Source organism: Aulonocara stuartgranti (genome assembly GCF_965226115.1).
Source record: "Aulonocara stuartgranti genome assembly, chromosome: 18".
In the NCBI taxonomy this organism is placed as follows: Eukaryota; Metazoa; Chordata; class Actinopteri; order Cichliformes; family Cichlidae; genus Aulonocara; species Aulonocara stuartgranti.
The window spans coordinates 3,910,108-3,935,438 of NC_138954.1; the positions used below are offsets into that span (position 1 = coordinate 3,910,108).

The window sequence follows — 25,331 nt, forward strand, 5'->3', positions numbered from 1 at the left end:
TTATACCGATGTTACACGAATGACAACCTCTCCCGAATCACTGTCCTGGCTGAGGTTGTTTCGGGCTACCATTCTGTGGCAAAAGGGTGCCAAACACAGGCAAGTCCATGGATGTGATCCCAGCTGGGTCGGGTGTAAGGGGCCGCTGGGCCCAAAAGTGGCCAAAGGCAACCAAAGTGTCCTGGGGGCCAGCGAAGAGTGACCAGTGCTTGTGTCCTCCATGTCCTTGGTCTTGTCATAGCTTTGAACATCCCAGTGGAGGTTCACTGCTCGCCAGCGCAGAAACACGTTGTACACTGCTGCCCCCTCGTGGATGATCAAGCCTGTTATGATGACAGCAATTGACACATTTATAGGAATTTTGATTTTAGGCAGTTTGTCATGACCAACTTTCAGGAAATCTTTACTGTAAGGTTTTCTAAGTGCTTGAATTGAAGGCAACTCGATTTCTTTTCCAAGTAGTTGAAGACATTTCACCTCTCATCTGAAAGCTCTAGCAGCTGATGGGAAGTCCCACATATTCAAACTGTAGTGGTGTTGGTGCCTTGCTGACTGTCCTGAGTGCTGTCGATCTACCTGGTAATCATGTGAGCCATTATGGTCACGTGAGCCAAGGTGCGAATTCTTAAATGTCTTCACCAACTTAAAAAGTAGTCCAGTTGCCTTCAACTTGAGCACATAGAACTACCACGACCTGGATGACTGTTAACCTGCACAGACAGATATAAAATATTTTGCAAGTATTTTGTCTTTTTGTTTCCTCTTACATATTTCATCTTTCCTCACTTTAAAGTTGCCCTTCTCTCCTTCTCTTCCAACAACATCTATAAACTATTTGCTGAGAAAGCTGTTTTATTTTTTGTGTGTGGATCTAGAGTAACACCAAAGCCTTTGTTGATTTTAAAGGCTGAACGTGGCTTTTTATATGCATGTTAGAGGAAATCTGAAGGGAAATGGATTTTCTGTATGCTCCACTGACAAAAAACCCAGTGGAGTGGTAGATGAGTGACAAATTTAGGGATACCCTGCCTCCCTAAATTGGAAAAATACATAAAAACCTTTTTAGTGTTTGTACTGTCTGCTCAGAAGGTGGTATTTTATGTTGTTGTTTTTTCTAGTGATTTATTGTGTAACCCAACCTAAGGTGGCTGTGACATTTCTTGACAACAGCGAGCGGTTGTCAAGAAATCAGTGTTGGAAAGGTTCAGTCTGCTAACATGGCTACAACAAAAGACTGAAGAGAAATACTCCCTTGGATATGCTCAGTACTATTATGAGATAGCATGAAACTGACTGTGAATGAATCAAAAACACAGGAGTGCATTATTTTCTTGGCACCATAAATTATAAAGAGGTCCAGCATTATTCTGAGAGATGAACTTTTAGACTGCTAATCTTAGAAACCTTTCATATTTGTGAAACTAATTTGTAGCACCGACTGCTAAAAAGATCATTTACAGTCATTTATGTCCTGCAAACAAGGGCGGAGCATCGACATTATCTCACCAGTCAAAACTGACACAAGTATGATGGCAAAAAACTGCATCGTATATAAACACATGATGACACAGTTTCAACGTACAACAGACCAAGAACGATCATTTAAACAACCCGTTCATGTGTCTGTGTTAGTTCTCTGTCATCCAGATCACCGTAGTCTTAAGGGCTTGAAAAAAGGAGACAACTGGACTGAACTGGTAACTGAAGAAGGCTCTTGGATGACTCCATTAAGCTACTGGGAAACTTCAGCAGCCTGCCTGATCTGAACCTAAACGGTCTTCTATTGTTGGACTTCTCTGCCAACCACCGATTGTCCATGACACACACCACAGTGACCAATTTTACAATCATATTATCAGACCTGCGCTCATGTATACGTACTGACACTCATTCAGTACAGTGACTCATGGTCTCCGCAGAAAGACACTGTCATTTTGAATCTCTTAGCGATTAAATGGCTTTCATGTCTTCCTCTTCTCACAAGCCTAAATGTTTTATTTCTTTCATTTTGTTTTTGTTTATGAAATGCTAATATAAAATAATTATTGAATAAAAACTTTATTTGTACTAAAGAAGTCCAAGAAAGACAGACACCAAGTCCCTGCACAACTTTTCATTTTGTAATTACTTTTCAGTACATGAAAAATTATTAAAGTTTTGGTACCACGATGCAATAAATAAGCAAACTAGAGATCTGCAGTGTGCAAGCTGTTATTTTTCTTTTCCCACGTATTGACTCATATTTCAGCACAGCACCTGTCCCATTTTCTGGTGTAGATGTGCATGTATCATATCCTATTTTGATATACCTTTATTAGTCCCACAAGGGGAAATTTCATATTATATCCTATTTTAGGAATTACTTTTCAACCAATTTAGATGTTGAGAAAAATATTATTTATAATCCTATTTGACAGAAAATCTTTAAGATGGCAAAGAAATATTTGCTAAAATACTGAACTGATCACTAAACTGTGGTTCCAAGGCTGTTCATACTTTAGTCGATAACCTCAAAGCACAATGCAGTATTTTTTTGCCCGAGATCATACACTGTCCGTGAAGTGTAAAGTGGATCTTGGAGTCTTAGGAAGGATTTATGGTCTGTCCAACGTGTATATTGGATGGTTGGATAACAAAAACCCAACAGCTCTGACTCATAGGGGGAATCATTTCTCAGACTTTCCACACTCACTTCACGTTGTGATCGTCCAGCTTTGCAGAGGTGAGAGGAGACCTGAGCACTGAGTACTGACTGTACTTTCTAGCTCTGTTGCCCTCAGCCAACCACCCCCTCACTCTGTCCTCAGAACAGCTAAACACGTTTAAGAGCATATCTGAGGAATGAGTTTATAAAGACACTGATTTTAAGCACTGAAATTTAGGCCTATGTTTAGGAATTTTTGTTATACAAGTACATTTGAGATCAAATGCTCTGCTTGAAACTAGAATTGTTGCCTTGTGGTGTCATGCCTTTGTCAAAAAGTCAGATACATCCACGTCCGAGTTTCAGGGAATTTCCTAAAAGTTACACATTGCCACGACAGAGAGTCAGCCACATCAACAAAGCACAGGTGTTTGGTGTGCAGCCGCATGCCCATTCTCACCTACACAGACCAGGTCCATGAAGCCATACATGCCGTAGCAGATCTGGAAGAGGACATCGCGACGCTGCCAGGTGGCCTGAGGGCTGAGCGCCGACCAGAGCAGCCAGGAGATGCTGGCTACAAGGAAGAGAGAGCCCAGGAACACCGCAATGATCTGCACCTTCTCCACCAGGGTAATGGTGATGGACTGCCACTGCACAAAGAACAGAGGCAATACATTAAATACACACTTTGACTTTAAAGACTTTGTTTATATTTTAGCAAGAGTTAAGATAAAGTAAGATCTTTATTTATCCCGTGGGAAATTCTTTTGTCATGACAACCTAATCAAAACAGTATTTTTGCTCCATGTCGGATCAATCTGCAGCACCACAAAATTCGGATGCCCGACCTGTGTTAATCAAATACATAAATAAAGGAGGGCCTTTCCACAGTATCATGTCAGTGTGACAAGGCAGTCCGAGTCCCATTTTTATGATTAAAAACAATGTTGGACTTATTAATGCATTATTGAATATATAATTATATCCATCCATCTGTTCATTCCATGCATCTGTCAATCAATCCGTCCATTTTCAGAAAGCAGCAGCCTAATCAGAGAAGCCCAGCCCTCCCTGTCCCACCTCTCCATGATATTAATCTCTTGGTCACTGCTCAAAGTTCAGTGTGAGGGTGGGACTGGAGCTCAACCAGTAAACTGTAGTGAAGCGAGTTCTTCTCACTCATCTGTCTACACTACAACAAACTAGTACAGTGTATATCTAAATAATATTAAACAATATAATAAGTTGTTAATTGTGCTAAAATAATTTTTAATTATTATTATTTTTTTTTTAGTTTGGGCAAAATGACTTGACTTGACCCTTAAATGTCTTACAATGGTTTTGTCCACCTCTTACCGTTCCCTAAAAGACATTGTTTTCTATATCTACCATACAGCGAAGCATAAACAGTCTGGATGTAAGCAGAACACATCTGTTTTTTTGTCACCTCATTTAAATAATCCTGGTAACAGGTACTAGACATAATTGTGCCCACTATCATGTCTGGGAGGAAGGTGATTTTTTCTTTTCCTTTTCTTTAAAAAATGGAAATAACACAGTGGTCTCACTGAAAGCTGAGTTTTCAAGGTATGTTATGGTGATGAGCACTCTGTAAAAACAAAAGAATCAATAGGAATACACTAATCATACACATTTCACTGCAGGTTGAGATGCGCTGAAGCGAAGTGTGTGTGTGTGTGTGTGTGTGTTGGCTTCAATGACTTGGTCTCTTAGAACAGCGGTCTCCAATCTTTTTTGCGCCACAGACCGGTTTATGCCCGACAATATTTTCATGGACCGGCCTTTAAGGTGTCGCGGATAAATACAACAAAATAAAACTAGTACCGGTACCGAAAAAAAGAAAATGTATTCATAACACACGTGAAAAGACCCAGGAAAACAGAGTAAACGATAAAAACGCTAACAAAATAACGCTGAAAACCGATAAAAACCCTGAAAACCACACATTTCACACCTGAGCCTCAACTCTCGCGGCCCGGTACCAAACGACTCACGGACCGGTACCGGTCCGAGGCCCGGGGGTTGGGGACCGCTGTCTTAGAATACATTTAGTTGTATCTGTGTTAAGGATCACCTTGTTTTATCCCCCCTCTCAGTCTTCTGACCGTCCATTTCGCCAAGAAACGCGTCTAAAGTTTATTTATACATAAGCATGAGGCCAGCAGGCATGAACCCTGTGGACACTGCTGCGAGGCAGAGAGATTATCCACTATGTGATTGGTGAACTCTGGCAGTTCTTTCAGCTCATATCCGGTTTCTATATTATTGCGGGTCAATACAACTATTCATACCACCAGAATACTCCCCACAGTCCGCCACTGAGCGCAGGGATAATTACTACACTCGTTTTATTTGGCAATAACAGAGGCGGAATTGCACAAAACCACCCTGTGAGGACCAAAAAACACAATGAGAAACCATTATCCCCCTAAATTGTGCTTTTATTTTAGACAACACTATGTTTTAAGCAGCAGTAGCTGTGAACAGTTCACCAACAACGATTTGAAAACAACACAGCAGTTTATGTTAGTTTATACAGCCTCGTGTGATTTTAAATGATGCCTAACAAAGAAATAGAATATTTTCATACAGCAGAAAAACGTGACGTCATGTTCTGTTCGAAACGAGAAGCCACAAAACGGAGCCGCGAAAACACCTCGAAAGATTTTAAGTTGTCTGGTTGTTGTACACAGAGTTTTTTCTTAGCCTTCCTTTTATTATACAACTATCAGTTAAGAAAAGCCTGAAAGGAAGCGAGAGAAGCGCGCAGAAAACCCTCCACCGAGATGGTAAACACTCAAACACTCCACTCACTAACTTGCTGCATATAACTACTTTTATTAAGTATAACAAAGCAGCTTCGAATGATATCAGTGCAGTGATGTGGGGAGGCTCACAAGACAGACCTGCTAAAAGTGACCTTAAATATGCATCATTATGCATCAGATTCAAACATGCATAACAGAATGCATCAGTGTCGCACTGTACTGCGCTACTTTAAATTGGTCATTTTGCATCTTTTCAAATTTTAACTGCTTTCAAATAGGCTGCACGCTTGAAAATAGCTTGGTGTTCATGCATTGTCAGTATGGTAATAATGCACTGGGGTTTGATCTCAGAGGGCATTTTTACATAACTTGGGACTTTAGGACTGCACCCTGTGCATGCGCAATCTGGTCCAATCTCGGAAACTAAGCATTAGACTGATTTCACAGTTTTAAGCTCACATAGCCTACACACGTGTGCCACAGTCCTGCTAATATAAAAATCTATGTATCAAAATAAAAATGGGCCTCTTTATTCACCCTAAAGTCAGTGCTTTGCTTAGTAGAAAATAAAACTGCACCAAAATAAACCTGCTTTTTTTTTTTTTTTTTACATGGTGCCACATTCCTGTTAATTAAAACATATTTGCATACAAATAAGGTGTGTAGTCAGGTGACTTTAGCTTGTCTCATTCAAGAAAAATATAACGTTTTTAACTCCATTCATTGCACCTGCATAATGGACATGACTAAATCTCGTTGCAAAGGACTCCGAAAAAATTCATGGATGTTTAACATTCCAATATTGTACACCGATTGTGTGTGCTAATGGAAAACTAAAGTGAAGTTTGAAGGGTTGCAGTTTTAAAACACGAGAATAAAGGTGGTGCACTAAAGCAAATGTAAAAGTGACTTCCACAGAGCCATTTAACAGTAGAAGGAGGGCTGGGGGTGGTCCAGAACGGCACAGAGAGGCAACACATAATACAAGAATAAAATACTCTGTAAAGTTACTCTGTAAAAAGCAAAATTCCTGCGTTTAAAAAATCTTGCTTGAGTAAAAACTTAAAAAATATTATCAGAGAAATAAAATAAGCCTGATTTTATTTATCCCAAAGGTTGGGAAACTACTGTCTTGATATTGTACAGATACAATTACAGATAATTACAGACACCAAAACATGAAAACCAATGTTGCTCAGTAAAGATAAAAAACATATGAATTTAAAATCTAAATATAGTATAATAAGGAGTTTAAATCTAAACTGAATACAGGTAATTTGGTGGTAAAGGTTTTCTTTAAGTGTCCTTGTGGGAGTATAGTGAAAAAAATGATGTAAGAAGATTTAAAATAAGTTAAAAACTGCAGTAGATGTTGTTAGGCAGTCATCTTTGTAGCAACATTCTTGGTAGTATTTGTGATTTGTTATTTATGTTTCTTTGAAGACACAAAGTAGGATGAAAAGACTGTCACTGAGCTGGAGTAAACTCCTGAGCAGGATACGAAAAGTAAGGAAAACACAAGAGGCACAAAATGTAATTAATGTGATGCAACTTCTGCTAAGTTATATATTTATATATATATTTTGTATACATATGTAAACAAAAACCTGAGTGAAAGAGCCTGTCATCTCCTCTGTCCAACAGGCTATAGCCAACCTAACTAGAAGGACCTACACATGGCTGGATAAACACATTAACCAAAACAGGACGAGGAACTCTGACAGACGACAATACAAAGAAATGACCAAACAGTTCAAGACTACCCTGAAAACATGCTACAAGAATGACAAAGTCTCCAAAAAGGAGATGAGGATGGCCAAGAAGCAGTGGAAGGAGGCCATGAAGAAAGTAAAAAAGGAGGACAAAAGGAGGGAAAAACTATGGAGCTCAATCAATAACAATAAGAAAACAGAAAATAGGAGAATGGAGAGGGAGATACCAGAAAGTACAGAATAAACTTTTGAATAAAAATACTTGGAAACAGAAGATTGTTGACAACGAGCAGATGACTGAAGCTGCACGATGCTCATTTCAGAAGAAAAGACTTAAGGCGGACTTTGTGGACAGAAACTAAAGCTCTGCTGAGCCTCAGCTGTGTGTTTGTTCAGTCTGCCAGTGACTCAACTCCCATCTGGAGCGAACAGATATGAAAAGGCCTGAATGTTCTTCAGTGAGAGAAACGATCCAGAATGCAGATATTTTAAGCCTCAGGAGTCTCTGTCTGTTCGGGCTTTTGAAAGAAAGAACGACTGCAGGAATCCTGATGCTCCAAAATGACAGCAGTGACGTGAAGTGGCACCAGAAACACACAGCAGGTTCATACTCAACGCTGCATCCATCTCAAGCTACCAAAAGCAGCCATCGCTGTCTCTGTTTTCATCAATAAAAAATTCTGTACTTGATTACTTTAAGAGAAGAGACATTTTCTTTAAGTTTAGCTGAGCAAAAAAAAAAAGAGCAATAGAGGCAAAAATATCTCAGTTATAGATTTCTATAATTCAGAAAGATCACAGCTGTCACTGGATACTGGTTACACATCTTTTCTCTTTTTTTTTTTTTTGTGTCCCGTTTGGATCTTTAGCCATCAGAATTGTTGTCTTAAGGCCAAGAAAGATGCCAAGCGGATTTATTTTACCAAGTGGATCATCATGGCCTTGCCATATTGGTCCATTTGATTGACCTTGGTTATAATTATGCATTTATTTTATTTTCGGTTGCTACAAACGGGACAGACATGACTGGGGGATAGGACAGGGAGAAAGAATGAAAGAAAGAGAGGGAGAGAAAGAAAACCAGAGGGGAGAAGAGACGGTGAGAAGGGGGGGAAGAAAGAAAGAAAAACAAACAAAACACCTGGATCACCTGTATGGAGAAAAAAAAACTGAAGAGAAAGCAAACAAAAACAGAGCAAAATAATAAATACAGCACCATCACAATAAACGAGCTAGCAGTAGATAACAGTAGATACTAAATATTAAACGATATTGTGCAGCACGCAAGACAGACAGCGCACAATGTGCTTTGAGGCAGCAGCCAAGAAAGCTGTAGTCCTTGTCTGTGAACACCCGTGTGTACACCTACACATCTTTTCTCTAATGTCACACCATCCGTTTGTTAACCAAGCTTTCTCTTAACAACTTCTACTCTGAAACCTATAGGTTCTCTTTATTATTGAGTGCTAAACTTTCTCTTAAAGCTAGCAATCTTGGTTAGCAAGTTGCATCCACACAGAGAATTAACTTCTTCTATAGTCTGTACCACGCAGCAAGATATGCTATTTATCAGACAGTGACACTGAAAATACAAAACAGAAACACAGTTCAGAGGTTCAATTCAGCGACTCAAATAAGCAGAGATTAAGCCTACGAGATATCAATGGGCTACAGCCGCCCATATCAGCAGCACATCTGTCAATCAAAACAGCCACATTTCAACTATAGACCAAACTCTAAATGGGTTATTTAAAAAAATATCCTTGTACTGTTTTTATTTAAAAAGCACTGTTGTGGCACAGCACGAAGGTCCTGAGTTCAATTCCACCATCAGGCCGGGGTCTTTCTGTGTGGAGTTTGCATGTTCTCCCCGTGTTTGCGTGGGTTCCGTCCGGGTACTCCGGCTTCCTCCCACCGTCCAAAGACATGCAGCTTGTGGGGATAGGTTAACTGATTAATCCAAATTGCCCATAGGTGTTAATACGGAAGTGAATGTGAGCGCAAATGGTTGTCTGTCTCTGTGTTAGCCCTGTGACAGACTGGCGACCTGTCCAGGGTGTACCCCGCCTCTAGCCCTATGACAGCTGGGATAGGCTCCAGCACCCCCCGTGACCCTGAAAAGGATAAGCGGAAGCGAATGGATGGATGGATGTTTCTATAAAAGGGAAAATCAAAAGCATTTTTGGACCGTGCTGTGTTCAGTTCTGCTGTAAATTTTGACATTTTAATGTCAGCTCATCAAATATATGCTGACATGTTTCAGTCTAAGAACTAAAGTGGTAAAGCAACTGCTTATTACAGCCATCACTAGTGCTCAAGTCTTTCAAATTTCTAGCAATGTAACCGGAGTAAATCTTTTTGAGGGCTACTATTTCAAGTGGATACTGAGATTCAACTAAAGCTAGAAATGTTAATTATGTGCGTCTGTCTGGTGAGGCTGCATTATTTATTATTGACTTCAGCGACTACATCATTGTCATATTTAAACCCTCCATCCAACTTTTTAACTGCTTAATCATGGCAGGCCCGAGACAGATTACACCAGATCAAACCCAGGGTACACCTTCAAACCAAATGCCTTTTTGCTGTAACAGGTACTCCAGTTCTTTTATATTTCTTGGTTTAAGAATACCGACATTATATGTTTGCATTGACCTTCTCTGTTATTTCAGCCCTGACTGCAGCATTGTGTATTTCCAGCTATGGATCTGATGTGTCATTGTGGTTGAAGCTGTGTAACTGCTGCTAAAAAAAATCCGTCTAGTTTATAATCTAAAGTTTTTGCAAAACAACTCTGCATCTGAAGGGTTAAATCCTACTTTGAAAAAGGTCAAGATTCATCCACTTATTTCTACTTTCTGTGCACAATGAGTCACTGAACTGCAATTAGAGGCGCTTATTTAAACGTCAGTACGGAGAAAAGTGTGCATCATCATCATCATAGGATAAGTGCACTTCCACATTTGGGTTCTGAGTATGACTTTAAGCCAACATTTTACAAGAGCAGCTCTAACAGACGCAGGTGGGTTTATCTGTTGTCAGCTTGCCAGTGAAATGGCTTTTTACCAGTTTGGCTCCGTGAGGCTGTTTTTACTCCAACTGAGAAGCTGTGAATATTTCTGAGCATAAATCCAACTGATGGGTCGATAACATCAGTGACTGTAAAAACAATTTCTAGTTAATGCCCCTATAATAATTTAGAGAGCATGCTTAGTGGGGGCAAATTGTAACCTCGACGGTAGTAAAAAGCAGTTAAAAAAAGGCGGACAGGAAACAAATGGCTGCAGTTTGGTGGCATGTGTCATTTTTAGCCTCTTAAAACTACAAATCTCAGAGAGCATTTTGTTTTGGAAAAAAGAGCACTCGCTTTTTCAATCATATCCATGTGCACTGAATTGGCAGTTACCAAAAAAATCACCAGTTACTCCATAATGTGACTGTTTGGTATAATCATGCAGAGCAGCAAAGGACTGCTGAAGGTCTCCAAAACAGCTGCTGTTTTCAACGTTAATGGGGTAAAAAGAAAAAAAAAACATGACAGGATCTTTTAGCTCAAAATTGTATATTAAAAATAACAGTCATCGAAATGACCCTGAAACATCTGTTTTTTGATGTACTCTGTCCTTTCCACACAGTTTGCAAGTATGAAGACTGAAGAATCTCATTTAGAAATTAGTGAAGTGGAATGACCTTATTAGACAGTTAAAATAAACCAGAAACCACCTTTTATGTGGTTTTTACCTCTGCCACAGAAAACCATGAAAAACCAATGTGAGATATTCTATTTGTTCAGTTCATGAATAGGATTTGGCCATATGTTTTTAACAAGACGTTAAGAATGACTTTGAAACTCATAAGGAAGTATACTTTGTGCATGCAGCACATATGTTGTCAAGAGTCTCCAGGGGAAAGAATATGGAGTTTAGAAAAACCAACAACCTTTGTATTTTGACCCGTATCATGTTCTTTTTCTTACCCTAACCTAACAGTTTTATTAACATGAGGCCGGGCATTGTCGAACAACAGAAAGAACCCAGGACTCACTGCACCCGCATGAGGTCTGACAGTGGGTCTAAGGTTTTCATGGCAGTCAGGTTGCTGTTTGAGCATAACACTGTCCATGGCTTCTCCAGATCCTTTTTATGTCTGTCACATATGCTCACACTGAACCTGCTTTCATCTGTAAAAAGCACAGGGATTTACCAACTCTAGTATTCAACTGGCATTCACAAATGCCTACCTGTGCAACCTCTACAGGGCCCAGGCATTGCCAGTTGACTCAAGGCACTTTAAATTGTAAGGCGAAGACTCTACAGGGGTCTCGAACTCAAGTCCTCAAGGGCCGCTGTCCTGAAACTTTTCCATATGTCCTTGCTGCAACACACCTGAAGACGATTTGTAGGTTATTAGCAAGACTACAGAACTTGAATGCATGCTGAGGTGGCAACAGGGACACATGGAAAAATTTCAGGACACTGGACCTCAAGGACTGGCGTTTGAGACCTTTCCTCACCAATAATATAAAGAAAACAGAGAAAACCCCCAAAATCATATGATTCCCCTTTGAGCAAGCTATTAAGTAGTGACACTGACCTAGCCAAATGCTAAAACTAGTGAAACCATCAGAAAAGATGAGGAGGGACAAAGCGTCAGTGGCCTCCACCTATTAAACCAGTCTTGCTTTGGCGGTTGTGTCATTGTTGCCCCTGTTTTTAATTTAACATCAAAGCAGCTGAAACTGATTAACAACCCTTAACTGACCAGATCAGACAAGATTGTTTTGTTTTTGTTTGTTGTTTTGAGCAGTGTACGCAAGTGGTCTGATAAAAAAAAAAATGAATTCAGGAAAACCAAAATAATTGGAAGTACTTGACCAAGAATGAAAAAAAGGAAAATTCACATAATGAAACAGCACTCTGCTCTCCTACGCTACTAGCTTATCCCAGCCTACACTAAGCATAGAGCAGGGTACCATGGAAAAGTTGGCAGGGCAAACACAGAGAAACAGACAACCATTTATACTTATATTCACACCTCAGGCCAAAAAAAGAATAACCAATTAACATGTATGTCTTTGGACTGAGGGAAGAAACTACTTGGAGAGAAGCCACACAGGCACAGGGAGAACATGCAAACGCCACACCCTCCAGCAGGTTTAAACCCAGGCTTGCTGTAAGCAAGTCCTAAGCACTGCCCCACTGAACAGCCCTTTCACAAATACATATCAAATTTATTTAAAATGTCACAACACAAAATTTAAACAGTCAGAGTGTAATTATTTATTTATGTGGTCAGCTAACATCTTCCATATCTCCATTGTATATAATGACTGCCACTTTTCCTGAACCTTAACTAAGCAGTTTTAGTTGCACAAATCTACCCAAACCTTAATCATAGAGGTAGAAGTTTAGAAAAGGCAAACAAATCTATTTTGTCATTCCATTTGGAGGACTTTGTATTATTTTTCATAACAAGTAACTGACTCACAAACAGTTAGTGCCTTTCCTAAAAGCCCCTTAAACCCCTTTTGGGTTGTGTGTGTTAAATTTAAAAGTTTTAAAGACACTAAACAACAAAACCAAACAAAAGCCTAGAAAAATAACTCAATTTAATCTGTTTGTTAAATAATCCATGGTTGGACCTTTCATGGCTTTAATTATGCATTTCTCTATTGAGTTATTTTAAAAGTTGTTACTGCTATCATAATAAAGAGAGAACAGTTAAGTCTGAAAGTGAGGCAACCTTCAGCAGAGGGTAAATACTCTGCCTTTCAGCAGTATTATACCTGCCATGGTCTCTTCAGATTGATGGCGATCACCTGGAAACGGTAGCAGCACAGCTCGCAGGTCCAGCAGCCCCGTTCGCTGATCCACTTCAGCAGGCACTGCTGGTGGGTATACCGCACTGAGCCGTCACACCTGCATGGGTTCAATAAGTCCCCCTGGAGACCAGAGAGAGGGCAAAGGTCAAACGTAAACAGAGATAAATTTTAAGGGAGGGGACAAACTGACACAAATACACAAATACAGTTTAGACCAGAGCTGTCAAATTCATTTTACATCGAGGGCCACGCACAACACGCAAGGTCCCTGGACCTTATGTTTGACACCACTGGTTTATATGTTAAATGATTGAGGATGGATTAAAAATCATTCCAATCATGTCAAGGAGATAGTTTAGCTTATCCAGCTGTAGCTTGAAACTAACTACTAAATAGCTAGACTATCTTCATGACGACTGATGCAGAGATGATTTCTGATTAGTCTAGCCTCAATTGTTCATCAATAATACTCACAGTGAAAGAAAAAGCAAGTGCAAGTTCCAAGAGCAACTGTTTATTTACTGTCACTTCCATGCCATGGGCAGCTTGAGGTCCTTTGTCACTTTTTTGAGTTTTATCACCCGTCTCCAAGGTAAATGGGGAAGAGTCTGAAGAAGTTAAAGGTCTGATTAAACTTAAATACCATTTGTAGGCATTTCAGTCTAAAGCAGCTTAGACCGAGTGCAAATTCTAGGAGCAACTGCTGATACCTGTGCTAAAATACTACAGTTTTTGCTGGAGCATTGACTTTAAATGCTATATCCAAAGTTTCATCCTACCAAGCTATAAAGTATGATAAAACTTTGAGACCTTTCTCATTACTTGTGCAGTACTCACTGGTGCACCAGGCACACACAATTTTTGTGATTTCGTCCTGTTTATTAGGACTTTACATCCTCAAACCTCTGCTTAGATATCTGTTATTGCACGGCATCTTTAAGCATGTTAGCATCAGCAAAAACAAATGTGAGGATCAGTGCATAAACTCTAATACACCTCTTCTTTGTAGTTGTGTGACATCACCTTTAATTTTCTTGGTTAGTTATCATGAGTAATGAAACATTTTCAATCTCTGAAATATCATTCTGTGACATCACTGGTAAGAGATGCCACATGATGGCATAACATCATTCCCTAATGATGTTGCCTATTTGAGGTTGAGGCAAGAGGCCCACAGCCTACTGACTGCCTAGCAACCGGTAAAAAGCCCCAAATTTGAACATGCTTCTGCATCCGACCTGAAATCTAACACAAATCTAATTACTCACCAGCAGGGGTCAACTCCTGTGATTGCAAAAACAAGTCATATCTGTTCCACTGACATCCCAAGGACTCACTGACCACTGAGAGATTTCAAAGACAGTCCAAAAGATCAGTGTATCTGATGTCATCCAAAAGTTGGCAATGATTGATGATTGGATCGTTGGCTGCACCAATGACGGCATGCTCATTAGCTAACAACTTGTGCCTTTTCAGCAAACCCTGGAAAATCTTCCTTTCTGATTCGAGTAATGACCATAATTTATTTTTACTAAAAAATATACCATTATGTTTCATTTATATGATTCAAAAACGATGACTGAGCCAATAACGCAACAGGAAAATGTTTACTGAGATCGTAGCCAAAGAGCTATTGTTTGATAGACTTTTATTCATCTGGATAAAAGTTGTATAGCCCATGGAGTCTTCCCTTAAGGCAAGCGGGTTTTAGTATTCAAACCTGGAAGCTATGTTCATATACAAAGTGACTTTATCCATTAGTCTGTGGTTGCAGATAATGAAACTGATAGAGCACTTTTCTCTCCTTCTTTGTACAAGGTTCACGATATGAACTTGTGTTTCACAATCACTCTGCAAACCCTGCATATGGTAATGCAAAAGCAGCAAACAAAACCTGGAGCTATACTTGCTTGACATTCATATCTTGTCTCGTGTTTTATCGTTTTGGCTACTCTCTGTAGTACCAGTGATAAATTAAACTTCAGACTCTTTTCAGGAACGGAGAGAAACTATCTGCTTTCGGTTTAATATTGGAGCTGTCTATCCAATATTAATCTTCTATCCATTTCATGGTCCATGTGTCATCTTTCCTATCATCCAAAAATTCTTGTTTTCAGGCCTCAGTTTGGCCTTTTATCCCAACATGTCATACATCAAAGAAAACACACGGCTTGTTCACCAGAGGCCCTTACCAGCATCGCTCAGATCAATGACCATTTCTCAAAGCTACAACACTTACGGATATTAACGGTGGGATGCAGCCTGACATTAATCATTACAGCCGCATCTATTTGTTCCGATGGGTTCTTTTCTTTTCTCTTCCTCTAGGCATTCCTCAAGCAGCCATTACTGCAGCTTTGACCTGCTGGCTGGGCTGTGAGTGGCATATTAATAGTATATTAAGGTCAGTGGTCAGAGAGCTCATTTTTCATCATGTCATATTAACCTTGTGGGTTTAAAAGGACCTCGGAGGCTTTCGCTTGAATGAACTGATGCAGGTCAGCTATGCACTGAAGCAGAGATTGATAAAGCCAACTTCAAGGATAATTTGAATAAGTCAGAGAATTCTCTAAAGGGGCTCTCTGAAAACAGTGCACTTATTTTAGTAACACAAGGTCGTTCCATTGAGAAGTACACAAGGTCAGAAAATAATGTAAACTATTTGTGTATTTCTTTTCCAGCTGAACATTAAAGAAACATCTATAAAGAGACGATCGTTAATGATGAGCATTGATAACATTTTATTGATTTTCCTTATCATTCCCTTCTTCCTTATTAATTCCTGATCAAGTTTCTCTGTGGGAAACTTGCACAGGTGTTCAGCATCAGTGTTGCGATTTATCAACAACTCACATATTAGTGAATCTGAACTGACTGAAGAAATAGAGCAGAAAAAGGGACTCAGTTTATGAAAAGCTCCATGGTCATGAATATGGGTGTCTGGGTCAGCCGATACTGGGCTTGGTGACTAATAATGGCATATTGATAAGCAATCAATTCACCTGTGTTCTAATCTCGGGGCATGCCAGTGTCACAGCAGTCCACACTGTGCCTTAATGCACCGGCAATAACAATATTGCAGGGTCTGACATAACCACTGGTTTGGCACCAGTAAAAAAATTATGTTGGGCGAGTTGATCAGCCAGCTGCTGTTCGGGATTATTTTTCCACCAACTGAAATTAACCTTCACTTAATAGTATTTTCATAGAAAAGTACAATTAAAATCTTTCATCAAGCCACCTATTCATGTAGTTTAAACATGAAAAAGTAACCTTGAGGTGCTCCCGTCCTCTTTGTTCTGCAGAACAGTAGCACAACTGAATTAATAAGATGTTAAAATGTCTATATGCAGATTAAATGCATTATTAGGTTTTTTAAATCATTTGGCAGCATTTGTTGGAGGCTGGCATTAACCACCCCATCGCTCTCTAGAATTAACACCTTTATGTTATGCTGAGTTTGAAGTTGTGTAGCAGTAGTGATCTTTGTGTTTTTCTTTTGTTTCCACTTTCTGAATAATTTCCCCTTTATACTTTCATTTTCATTTTGGGTCAAGGATCAAAAACTAGATGGTTGGGTTCCGGACCAAATGTTGCTTTGTGTTAAAATAGCCTCGTTCACATTGATAAATGATGAGTTGGGACTGACAGCCCTATTTCACCGATGCCATAACCACAACGCCCAAGGACACTTTGTAGTGCACACTAGCAGCTTTGACAAAACAGCACTGTTTTATGTTGAGGGAAGGAAAACGGCCTGGTTGTCAGTGGTTGATATTTATCTGTTTTGGCCCATCCTTTTGCACTGTCAAATATCCTGATGAGAGTTAAGCTTTAAAGCATTTTTATTGTATGATAAAAATTGCAATACAAATTTTCTGTCTGCAGACACAGAGAGAGGAAGTAAACAAGCAGGAAAATATCAGTACTGGGATCTGATACTGGTTAAATTTGTGTTTGTTTTGCATTCAGAAATAAAATTTCACTGGTGCACAATAAACTTACACTTCATTGTTTTACAACGCACAACAAATGAGAATCATGACAGTATTGATAAGAGGAACTGACAAGCTCACACTTACCCCAGAGCAGATTTGGAAGTATATGATCAAGTTTAAAAATCACGTCTCATATTTTGACTTTATCAAATAGCAGTCCATTTCAACAAACTATTACCACTGACCATGAAAACTGATTCATTGGAAATGGAGTGTGACAAAATTTGAAAATAAAAGCATATTGATTACAGTGTTGAGTTTTACTTGCTGTGTGAGTACAAAACTTACACAGAAAATGCAAAGAAAGAGTTACTTAGTGTCAGCAATCAATATAAGCATATAAAAATAATCTATAATAATTTATAAAATAATGTAATAATGCATCAACATCTTGCTTAGCCTGCTGACTACCAGCTGCAAAATCAATTAAATCTCGGGGAGCTGGTTTATCTTAGCGGATTCAAGATCATTTTAAATGACCTGGAAGCTGCTTCTGCAGACTTACTGCTTCCCCTGTTGGACCTGAGCTAGGTTCACTTATTCTCATATTTCACATTTTCTTAGTTTTGAAGTTTATCATTTTGTGATATCTCTTTGTTGCACACATTTGTGTGCACTGCTGTTTGTTTATTTTTGTGTGTGTATTATAATTGAATGTAACTGAGCTGACAGAGCTACCTATTTTGACCTGGACACCAACAACATCTCAAGAGTCTGACTTTCCAGGATAAATAACAATAAATTGTATATGAGATTTTAAATAAAATGCTCCGCATAATCGGTAATCCATAAAGGACTCGTATATTTTGCTTCTGTGTGCACCTCTGTCTATTATTATTACCATGGGGAGGATAACAGCGAGAGAAAAATTGAGCAGTCACAAATGAAACTATATGAAAAATAAAGCCCACACAGCAGCGCGGGGTGTTCAATCACAAAAAACGATTTAATGTCAAAGTCATCATTAAGGCCTTTAGGGGCTGAAGTGCTCAGTGTGTATATACAGCAGAGTTCAAGTTTTAGGAGCAAAGAGTTTATATCTCCCACTCTGGGTGGATGTTTTATTGCCTCAATACCCACATATCTGAAAGAGGAAGTGTTGCACTTTGTCTAAGTGTACATCCACAGCACTAGATGTCTGTGATAGTGCTGCTGTGTTCAACTGTACAAACTAGTGTGTATTAATCCACACTGAGGTGTGTATACAATGTAAAACTTGCTTAATGTTGTATTTTTTTCCAATGAGTTGGTGGTTAAATGAGTTATAATAGTTGGCAATGAGCACCTGGGTAATTTCCAGATGAGGAAATGTCAGGGTGATGCAGGGGAAGGTCTGCTCAGCTGAGAGGGCCCTTACAGCGCGTTTGAGTGGGCTGAGAAAAACAATTGTTAAGAACTAGATCTGTTTCACAAATAATGCCAGGCTTCTTTGATTATACTCTTCACAGCCTCAAATGCCAGTAAATACTGCGTGGCATAAACAATTCCTTGTTCTCCTTCTTTAGATTTGTAATGATAAGGTATTCAGCTCGAGATATGTTTAAAAAAACATGAGGCTTTTTTAATCAGAGCCTCTTTGAATCCTCTCTGTCTGAGGCTTTTTTAAAGCATCTTAGCTTTGGTGTGAAAGACCTCATTACAGATGTAGATCTTGTAATTCTGCTCTGAACCGAGAAACAGGAAGATTTTTCTTAAGAGACATTGGATTATATGATTAAAGCTTTGATACATATAAGCTTGGGGAATAAACACGTTTTTAGCTGGATGAGTGGATTTACCTGATGAGTGAAGATATTTTTGCTATCATGGCCGCTCCTAATCATGTCTGTGTGGTATAGTCTTGCTATTAAATGGTCCTCGAGTTATGATTAATTTGTCAAAAAAACAAACAAACAACAAAATCCAACTTCATTGCAAATTTTCACTCTAACCCTTCAACCATATTGCAAGCTCTGCGTTAGACAATGTATTTCTTATGTAGCTGGACCTTGTGTTAGTAGCTAAACATTTAGAGTAAACCTTGAAGGGGGCTATTTTTTTTCTTACTCTCTGTCATATTCATACTGTTACAATGGTGGGTGCTAATATTAAAAAAAAAAAACATGTCCAAAAGTTTGAATAAGGAAGTAAGCACATCAGTGCAAATACACCCCCCAAAGTCAGAAGCTCAAAACAAAAGCTCTAAACACCGTTTTTTCACCTTTGCTGATGTCAGTGAGAGCAGATATGCCTAATGAAGGTAATCTATAGCACTGCTTTGATTGTCTGAGTGAGACCCAGTATAAAACAAATAAAAAGCCACTCTAGTACATTCCAAGAATACACTTTTGGAGTTGGGAATGAACACAATATGCTTCACATTAGAAAATCGTTATTTAAACCATGATAAGAAAAACAGCAATGTTCTCATGTCATTCATGGCACTCTTATAGCTTTTTAGTGCGGCTTTTAAGAAACACTTTCATAATCAAATGGTGTTTACAGTGCAGATGAAAGCTCCAAATAAACAAGTTCATGTCACTGACGATGCCACCTCAAGGCCTGCGTATACACTTGTTGTGCAGACAGGCAAATGCAAATGTAACATTTAAAATAAATGGAAACTCGAGGGCTTTTTATTCAGTTGTTCTGGGGAGCTCAAGTAAACAGTCTGATGATTGTTAAAGAGTAAACAATGCAACAAAGTTTCTTTAAAAAGGCAGTAAATGAATCTAGAGCTTGTGAAAGAACTGCCATAATAAAAGATATAAAACTGCTCAAGGCCTAAAGCTTTATTTGCTCTGGAGCTTTTCACAGGAACACTCGATCTTTAGACTGAGGAATAAGCAATGGAGGAAAAATCTCCAGAAAACTTTAGTGAGTAGACCAAAGGTAAAGAATTTCAGTAATTTGCAATACAACAGCTATAACTCCCTTTAAGATTTTATCTAGTTTTCCACTACTTTGGTTTGATAATTGTGTTTATATATCATAGGCCAACCCTGATTGGCTCTTGTTTCCCGCTCTGCAGTCCTCTTTTAAACTATACACTCATCAAATTCTATAATTTTAGTCCACCTAACAGCCCTTTGGGGCACCCTTTACCCACTGACGATTGTTATGACATGTGGTTTAAAGCTCCAGAAAAATCCCATGTAGCAGCAGCACCTGTCAACTGCTGTTTGAGTGAAATATCAAGCAGATCTATTAAACAAACAAATGAGAAGTTCTCAGTGTGTTCAATACATCTGCTGGTGGATTAGCCCGAAAGCTGCAGAAAATGTGTAAAATTAGACCCCAAGTTGTGGTTGTTTTTTTTCAGCTCCTCTTTCCAAAATTAAGATAAACTACAATCATTAGCCTGGACTGTTGAATGAACAAAATAGCACTGGTTTCTGAAAGGAAGGTGGTATGGAAGATGTCAGAGTATGGCTTAAACCAATCAATCCAAAGACTGGAAGAGGATTTTTATGGTGTTTACGGCACATTTTCACTCTATCTGCCGAGACATGAATATTTAAAATGTTAAATGTCTGTTTTGCAATTTGCTTGATAACTGGTGAGCTTGCCCAGCCTGTGGCCGTGTATCAAAATCAAATATCAGTCTGGACCCGGGGGCAGCATTATTAGATTAACTCTGCTAATAGGCTGTGGCCCACGTTCAGAAGACAGGATATTCACTTAGGCATTTACTGCCCTTACTCCCCTCTTCCCTTAAGCTCCAGCAGGGATGTATCGTCCCTCATCAGCCATCACTGTCACGAGCCCAAAAGGCCTGCAGAGTGTCAGGTTTCAGAGCCAGTAGGACAATGTCCATTTGTCCCTGCAGGTCCACATCAGTCCATTCACCTCCAGGAAAACATGCAGACAGTTAGACTGATGCATCGCTTCAGGGAAAATATTTATTATTAATGGCCTATGATTCAGTCACTGTCATCCCCCTCTGTTACGATGAAGGAGCTGCAGTTTTCTGTGTACGGGTGGAAGGACTCACCAGTTTAATCTTAGTTTCATCTATAACAGGAGCTTCACTTAAACAATAATAAAATGTAATGTAATATTATACTGGACTTCATTCATGATCTACATGCTGCCTCCACCCTTACAAAAATAATGCTCAGCATGTTTATCTTTTATCTGCTTTTATTTCTCAGTTTATTGTGTTTTAATGCATTTCTACAACCCATTTAAAGCACTGCTAATTTATTTGAGTGTTTGAAAGGCACTTTATACACAAACAGGATGTAAATAGTTTTGGAGCATCTAGCATCTCCTTCAAGAAAGCTGCTCTGAAATGAAGACTTTGATTTTTTAGTGTGTTTGTAAAGGAAGCAGCTAAACACAAAAACTGATTACTAGAAATGTTATTTGGATAAATTAGAGATTATTGACATGTGGCAGAAAGGTGTACTTAGCTGCTAACAATCCAAAATGCTAAACACTTTGAGTCCTTATGGAGGGATCTACCATCTTCTCTGCACTTTGAACAGTTTTCATTTAACCTTCCTGTTACAAAAATACAATAACAGAACTTTAGCCTCTGAACCTGGAACTTTTTATCATCCATTTTTCGTACTTTGGACCCTGCTCAGGATCTTGCATGAAGATCTGTTGATCTTTATTTTTGTAAACAAATAAAAGTTTGCTATTCTGTTGACTGTTTACTAAAATTCAGCCTTTCTGTCTGTATGTTTGGTTGATTTTTATTTATTTGTTATTGATAAAAATCATGGGTTGTGGGCTTGCACTATTTTGGCTTCTGAAATGAGGCATGTCTGAAAATAAACCAACCAGTGGAAATCTATGACATAGTACTAGTAATGTTTAGTCAATGTTCTTGTCTAGATGCACAAATTTGATTTACTTGAATAACTAAAGGTGTCCCAGAGGCTTCCATTTGAGGACATATTTTGTTTTATAATTTTAGAAGTTATCTTAATACTACAATAAAAATTATATTTCAGCAAGAATACATCTCTTTGCTGATGAGACTGTCATTTAAATTACACAAGTATTAGGGTATATGGATAAATGACAAGCTTTTCTTTATTGTACAAGTTGGCACTCTTATTAGAAAATACAATTTATAGATTTTGTTTTAATTGTTGAAAAAACTAACGTGGAAGCTATTTTGAGGATTGATGGTGATATTTGGTGATATAATGTATGTTCAAGCCACCTCCTCACTTTTATTGAACATTGATTCAGCATATTGCTCATCTGTACTTCTTTATTTATACAGATTTATTAGAGAAACAAAATCACCACTCACCACTGCATTCTTTAATCCTGGACATCAGTGACCACAGAGGAAACAGCACCGGTGTGTGTCTGTGTGTGCACGTGTGTGTGTGTCTAAACAGTTGCTTCTGATGTGCTGATGTTTTTGACAGATTTGGAGATTTCAAAACAGGATCTCACCAAACACCTTGGAAATGAAATACTTGCAGAAAGAACCAAACTTAAACATGCTTACATCTGTCTCTGGATTTAAAGGTGCCATGTAGTGAATGTCTGCATATCATGCATTTCATGTTGTACTTATTGCATTTTTAATACAATATGTTTATATTTTGTATGCCTGTCCTTTTTTCCTTGTGAACATTTTATCTCAGTGGGATTTCCTTATTAGATAAATAAATAAATAAAATTAACCCACACATTATCAACATCGTGTTGCCAGTACCACAACAGAGACACATTTTCCTCTAACTAAAGTGTGTGTGTGTATATAAGTACACACACTTTACAGTTATGTTTTTAAGCCTGTAATTCCAGTCAGTGGGATGAATAGTAAGGCTGGGATCCTTCATCCATAAAGGGATGAATTATTCAGTCTCAGTATGTAAAAACTTTAGTTTATTACTTGGTAAAAAGATAAATATTGGCAGCTTCTGACTTCATGTTATAACACAAACAACATTATGTAGGAACAGCTGTGTGCAGGCATTATAGACATGGGGGAAGTGGCATGTGGTTGGGTCAGTGTGATTTCAGGATTTTTTTGTTTTTTTAAACAGAACTGCAACAAGACACTGGGTTGTGTTTAGAAACTGCTTCAACTGCTTCAGCAGTACCAGTCTCATGACCTCAAGACTCCTTTCTAAGGCTACCTGTGCCTGAATTTTGTCACCTGCACTAAAAGTATAACAGTAGATATTGATGCTCACTGAATCTACTATAGCATTGCAGTATAAATGTGCTCTGAAAGCTACTGGAGTTAAGTTATACATCTATTACACCCTCAAAGGGCAAATATTATATAAGAGTTTGTGTTGGTGGGTACAAAATTTGTAAATGATAAATAAATGCCATGGTGGCTTTATCGGTTTTACATATATCATGTAGTCAAAATGTTAAAAGAAAAATGCTTTCTCCAAGTATATGTATGAGGAGCTGGCAGTGAAAATGGTTATGTTGCAACAGGTGTCTCACTGCAGTGGCCCCAGAGGACATCCAGTGCACACATTTAATAAAGAGCAGTGTTTGATGCCCTGATCAGGAATTAATCCTTTACTACTAAACACAGTAAGATCTGACAATTATTAACAAATACATTATAATATATAAAATCTTATACGTCACAATGCAGCTGTACTTTATGAGTTATGATACATTAATTAGTTAATTCATTAGAATGTAATAACTTAATGGAAATTAAATGGAAATTGACATTAATTAACTATGGGATTTAATTAATTACGATATGATTTTTTTTGTATCCACCGGTAAGTCAGTTGATGAATGGTAAAATATGACTGGCTCTTGAGGACTTCTAAAGAAGTACTTGTGCTCAGCTTTGGAATTGCTGCCCTTGGTGATTTCTATCTATATTATTGCTAATATATATTGTAATATATCTATATCACTAAAGCACTTCTGGATGGATGCAAACTGCATTTCGTTGCCCTGTACCTGTGCATGTGCAATGACAATAAAGTTGAATTCTATTCTATTCTATTCAGCACCACGGACAGCAGCAGGTCCGGCGTTACTGAACAAAACCTTTCCCTGTAACATCTCAGAGAATTAAAAAGCTCACACACTTTAAGCTTTCGGATTCTCTCTCTCTCTCTGTGTGTGTGTGTGTGTGTGTGTGTGTGTGTGTGTGTGTGTGTGTGTGTGTGTGTGTGTGTGTTTCTTTCTGATTGGCTCTCTGCGCTACTGAAATCCGTCCAACCAGGCCAGCCAGCAGGATATGAACTCAGCAGGTTTACCTAATTTTAATTAGAAGAGTTGCTACATTCAGCCAATCAGGGTCAAGCATTGCGAGGACCGAGCCCTCACCTTCAGTTTAATTCAACTTCGACCACTCACAAAACCGGGGCTGTTAATCTGCCAACACTACAAACACATTTGGTAACACAATCTTGGACACACATTGGTTGGCATCAGTAAGCTAAAAACCACATGTACCTGCTCTGCGCCTTGGAAGCAGATCCTGCAGCTGGGAGTGGGGATGCAGGTTTCGCTGCTGCAGTTTGAATGCATTGTCTGAGCCTTGCAAGAGCTCCCCCCGACAGCCCCGTCCTCACTGGAAAAATTCCCCTCGTTGTTCTCCACAGTGAATTTCTCTGTGTCACCCCCACACGCGTCCCTGCAGCTCCGGCCCTCCCGGCAGCCCTCTGCCCCCTCTCCCTCCTCTCCTCCCAAGGCTTCGTCCTCATCGTCGGGGTGCGGACGTCCTTGGAAGCCGTGAGGTTCGCTTTCCTCCCAGGTGTGGCGGTGAGGTATGGTGGTACCTCCACTCGCCTCCCCACACGCGGGACCCGCCTCTCCCTCCTCTGTGCTCATAATAAAATGAAAAGTCGAAAATAAATTGCATAGATGCCGCCCGACACGCTCACACAGTATCCACCACCACTGCGACGCAGGGACGCGATGCAGCCTTCAGGCTCCTTGATTACGGCGCTCTCGGCGAAAATAACTCCGCTCCGTGGCTTCCGAACCGAGCCGTGCACCTCCTGTAACGGAACCTACAGCGTGACAGCCTGGCAGAGCTGCAGTTGAGCCGCAGGAAGCTCACGATGCTGCTGCGGACCGTCGCTCGGCTGGAACCGCCTCATGCGCTCCGGAGACCCGGGGAGCATTTCCAAGCAGCCTCCATGCATCGCAACGAGACTCAGCCGTCCTGAAGCACCCAAATCCCCCTCTACCCTTCCTCCTCCTCCTCCGCCTCTTTAGTCCCCACCGATAAAGCCGATGGCAACAGAGTAGCGGCACGCAAACAATCTTCCGAGCGGTCCAACCCGGGCTGGAAGCCGCCTGATGTGCTCGAGCATTCACCCTGCTGAGGGGCTCTTGGGCACGAATCCACTTCAAGTCAGCTGTAAGTTCTCTGATGAGTCGTGCACTCTCAGGAAGCAGAAAAGACCATTTCCCCCG

At 39.5% G+C, this 25,331-nt stretch overlaps 1 protein-coding gene and 1 long non-coding RNA gene across 2 annotated transcripts; one reads left to right on the plus strand and one right to left on the minus strand.

Annotated features, from left to right (window-relative positions):
* marchf11 (membrane-associated ring finger (C3HC4) 11) lies at positions 1-25,143 on the minus strand (the record flags this gene model as incomplete). The annotated part of the gene is made up of 4 exons (XM_082514314.1): positions 24,363-25,143; positions 12,934-13,089; positions 3,105-3,297; positions 1-323 (listed from the first exon to the last, which is right to left on the minus strand). Exons 1-4 carry the CDS (start codon positions 24,738-24,740, stop codon positions 1-3), a joined length of 1,050 nt encoding a protein of 349 aa, XP_082370440.1. The 5' UTR covers positions 24,741-25,143.
* On the plus strand, positions 5,320-7,785 carry LOC309694315. The gene is made up of 3 exons (XR_014272849.1): positions 5,320-5,457; positions 6,880-6,942; positions 7,081-7,785. It is a non-coding gene; the product is annotated as an uncharacterized lncRNA (long non-coding RNA).
* Positions 25,144-25,331: the final 188 nt, after the last annotated feature.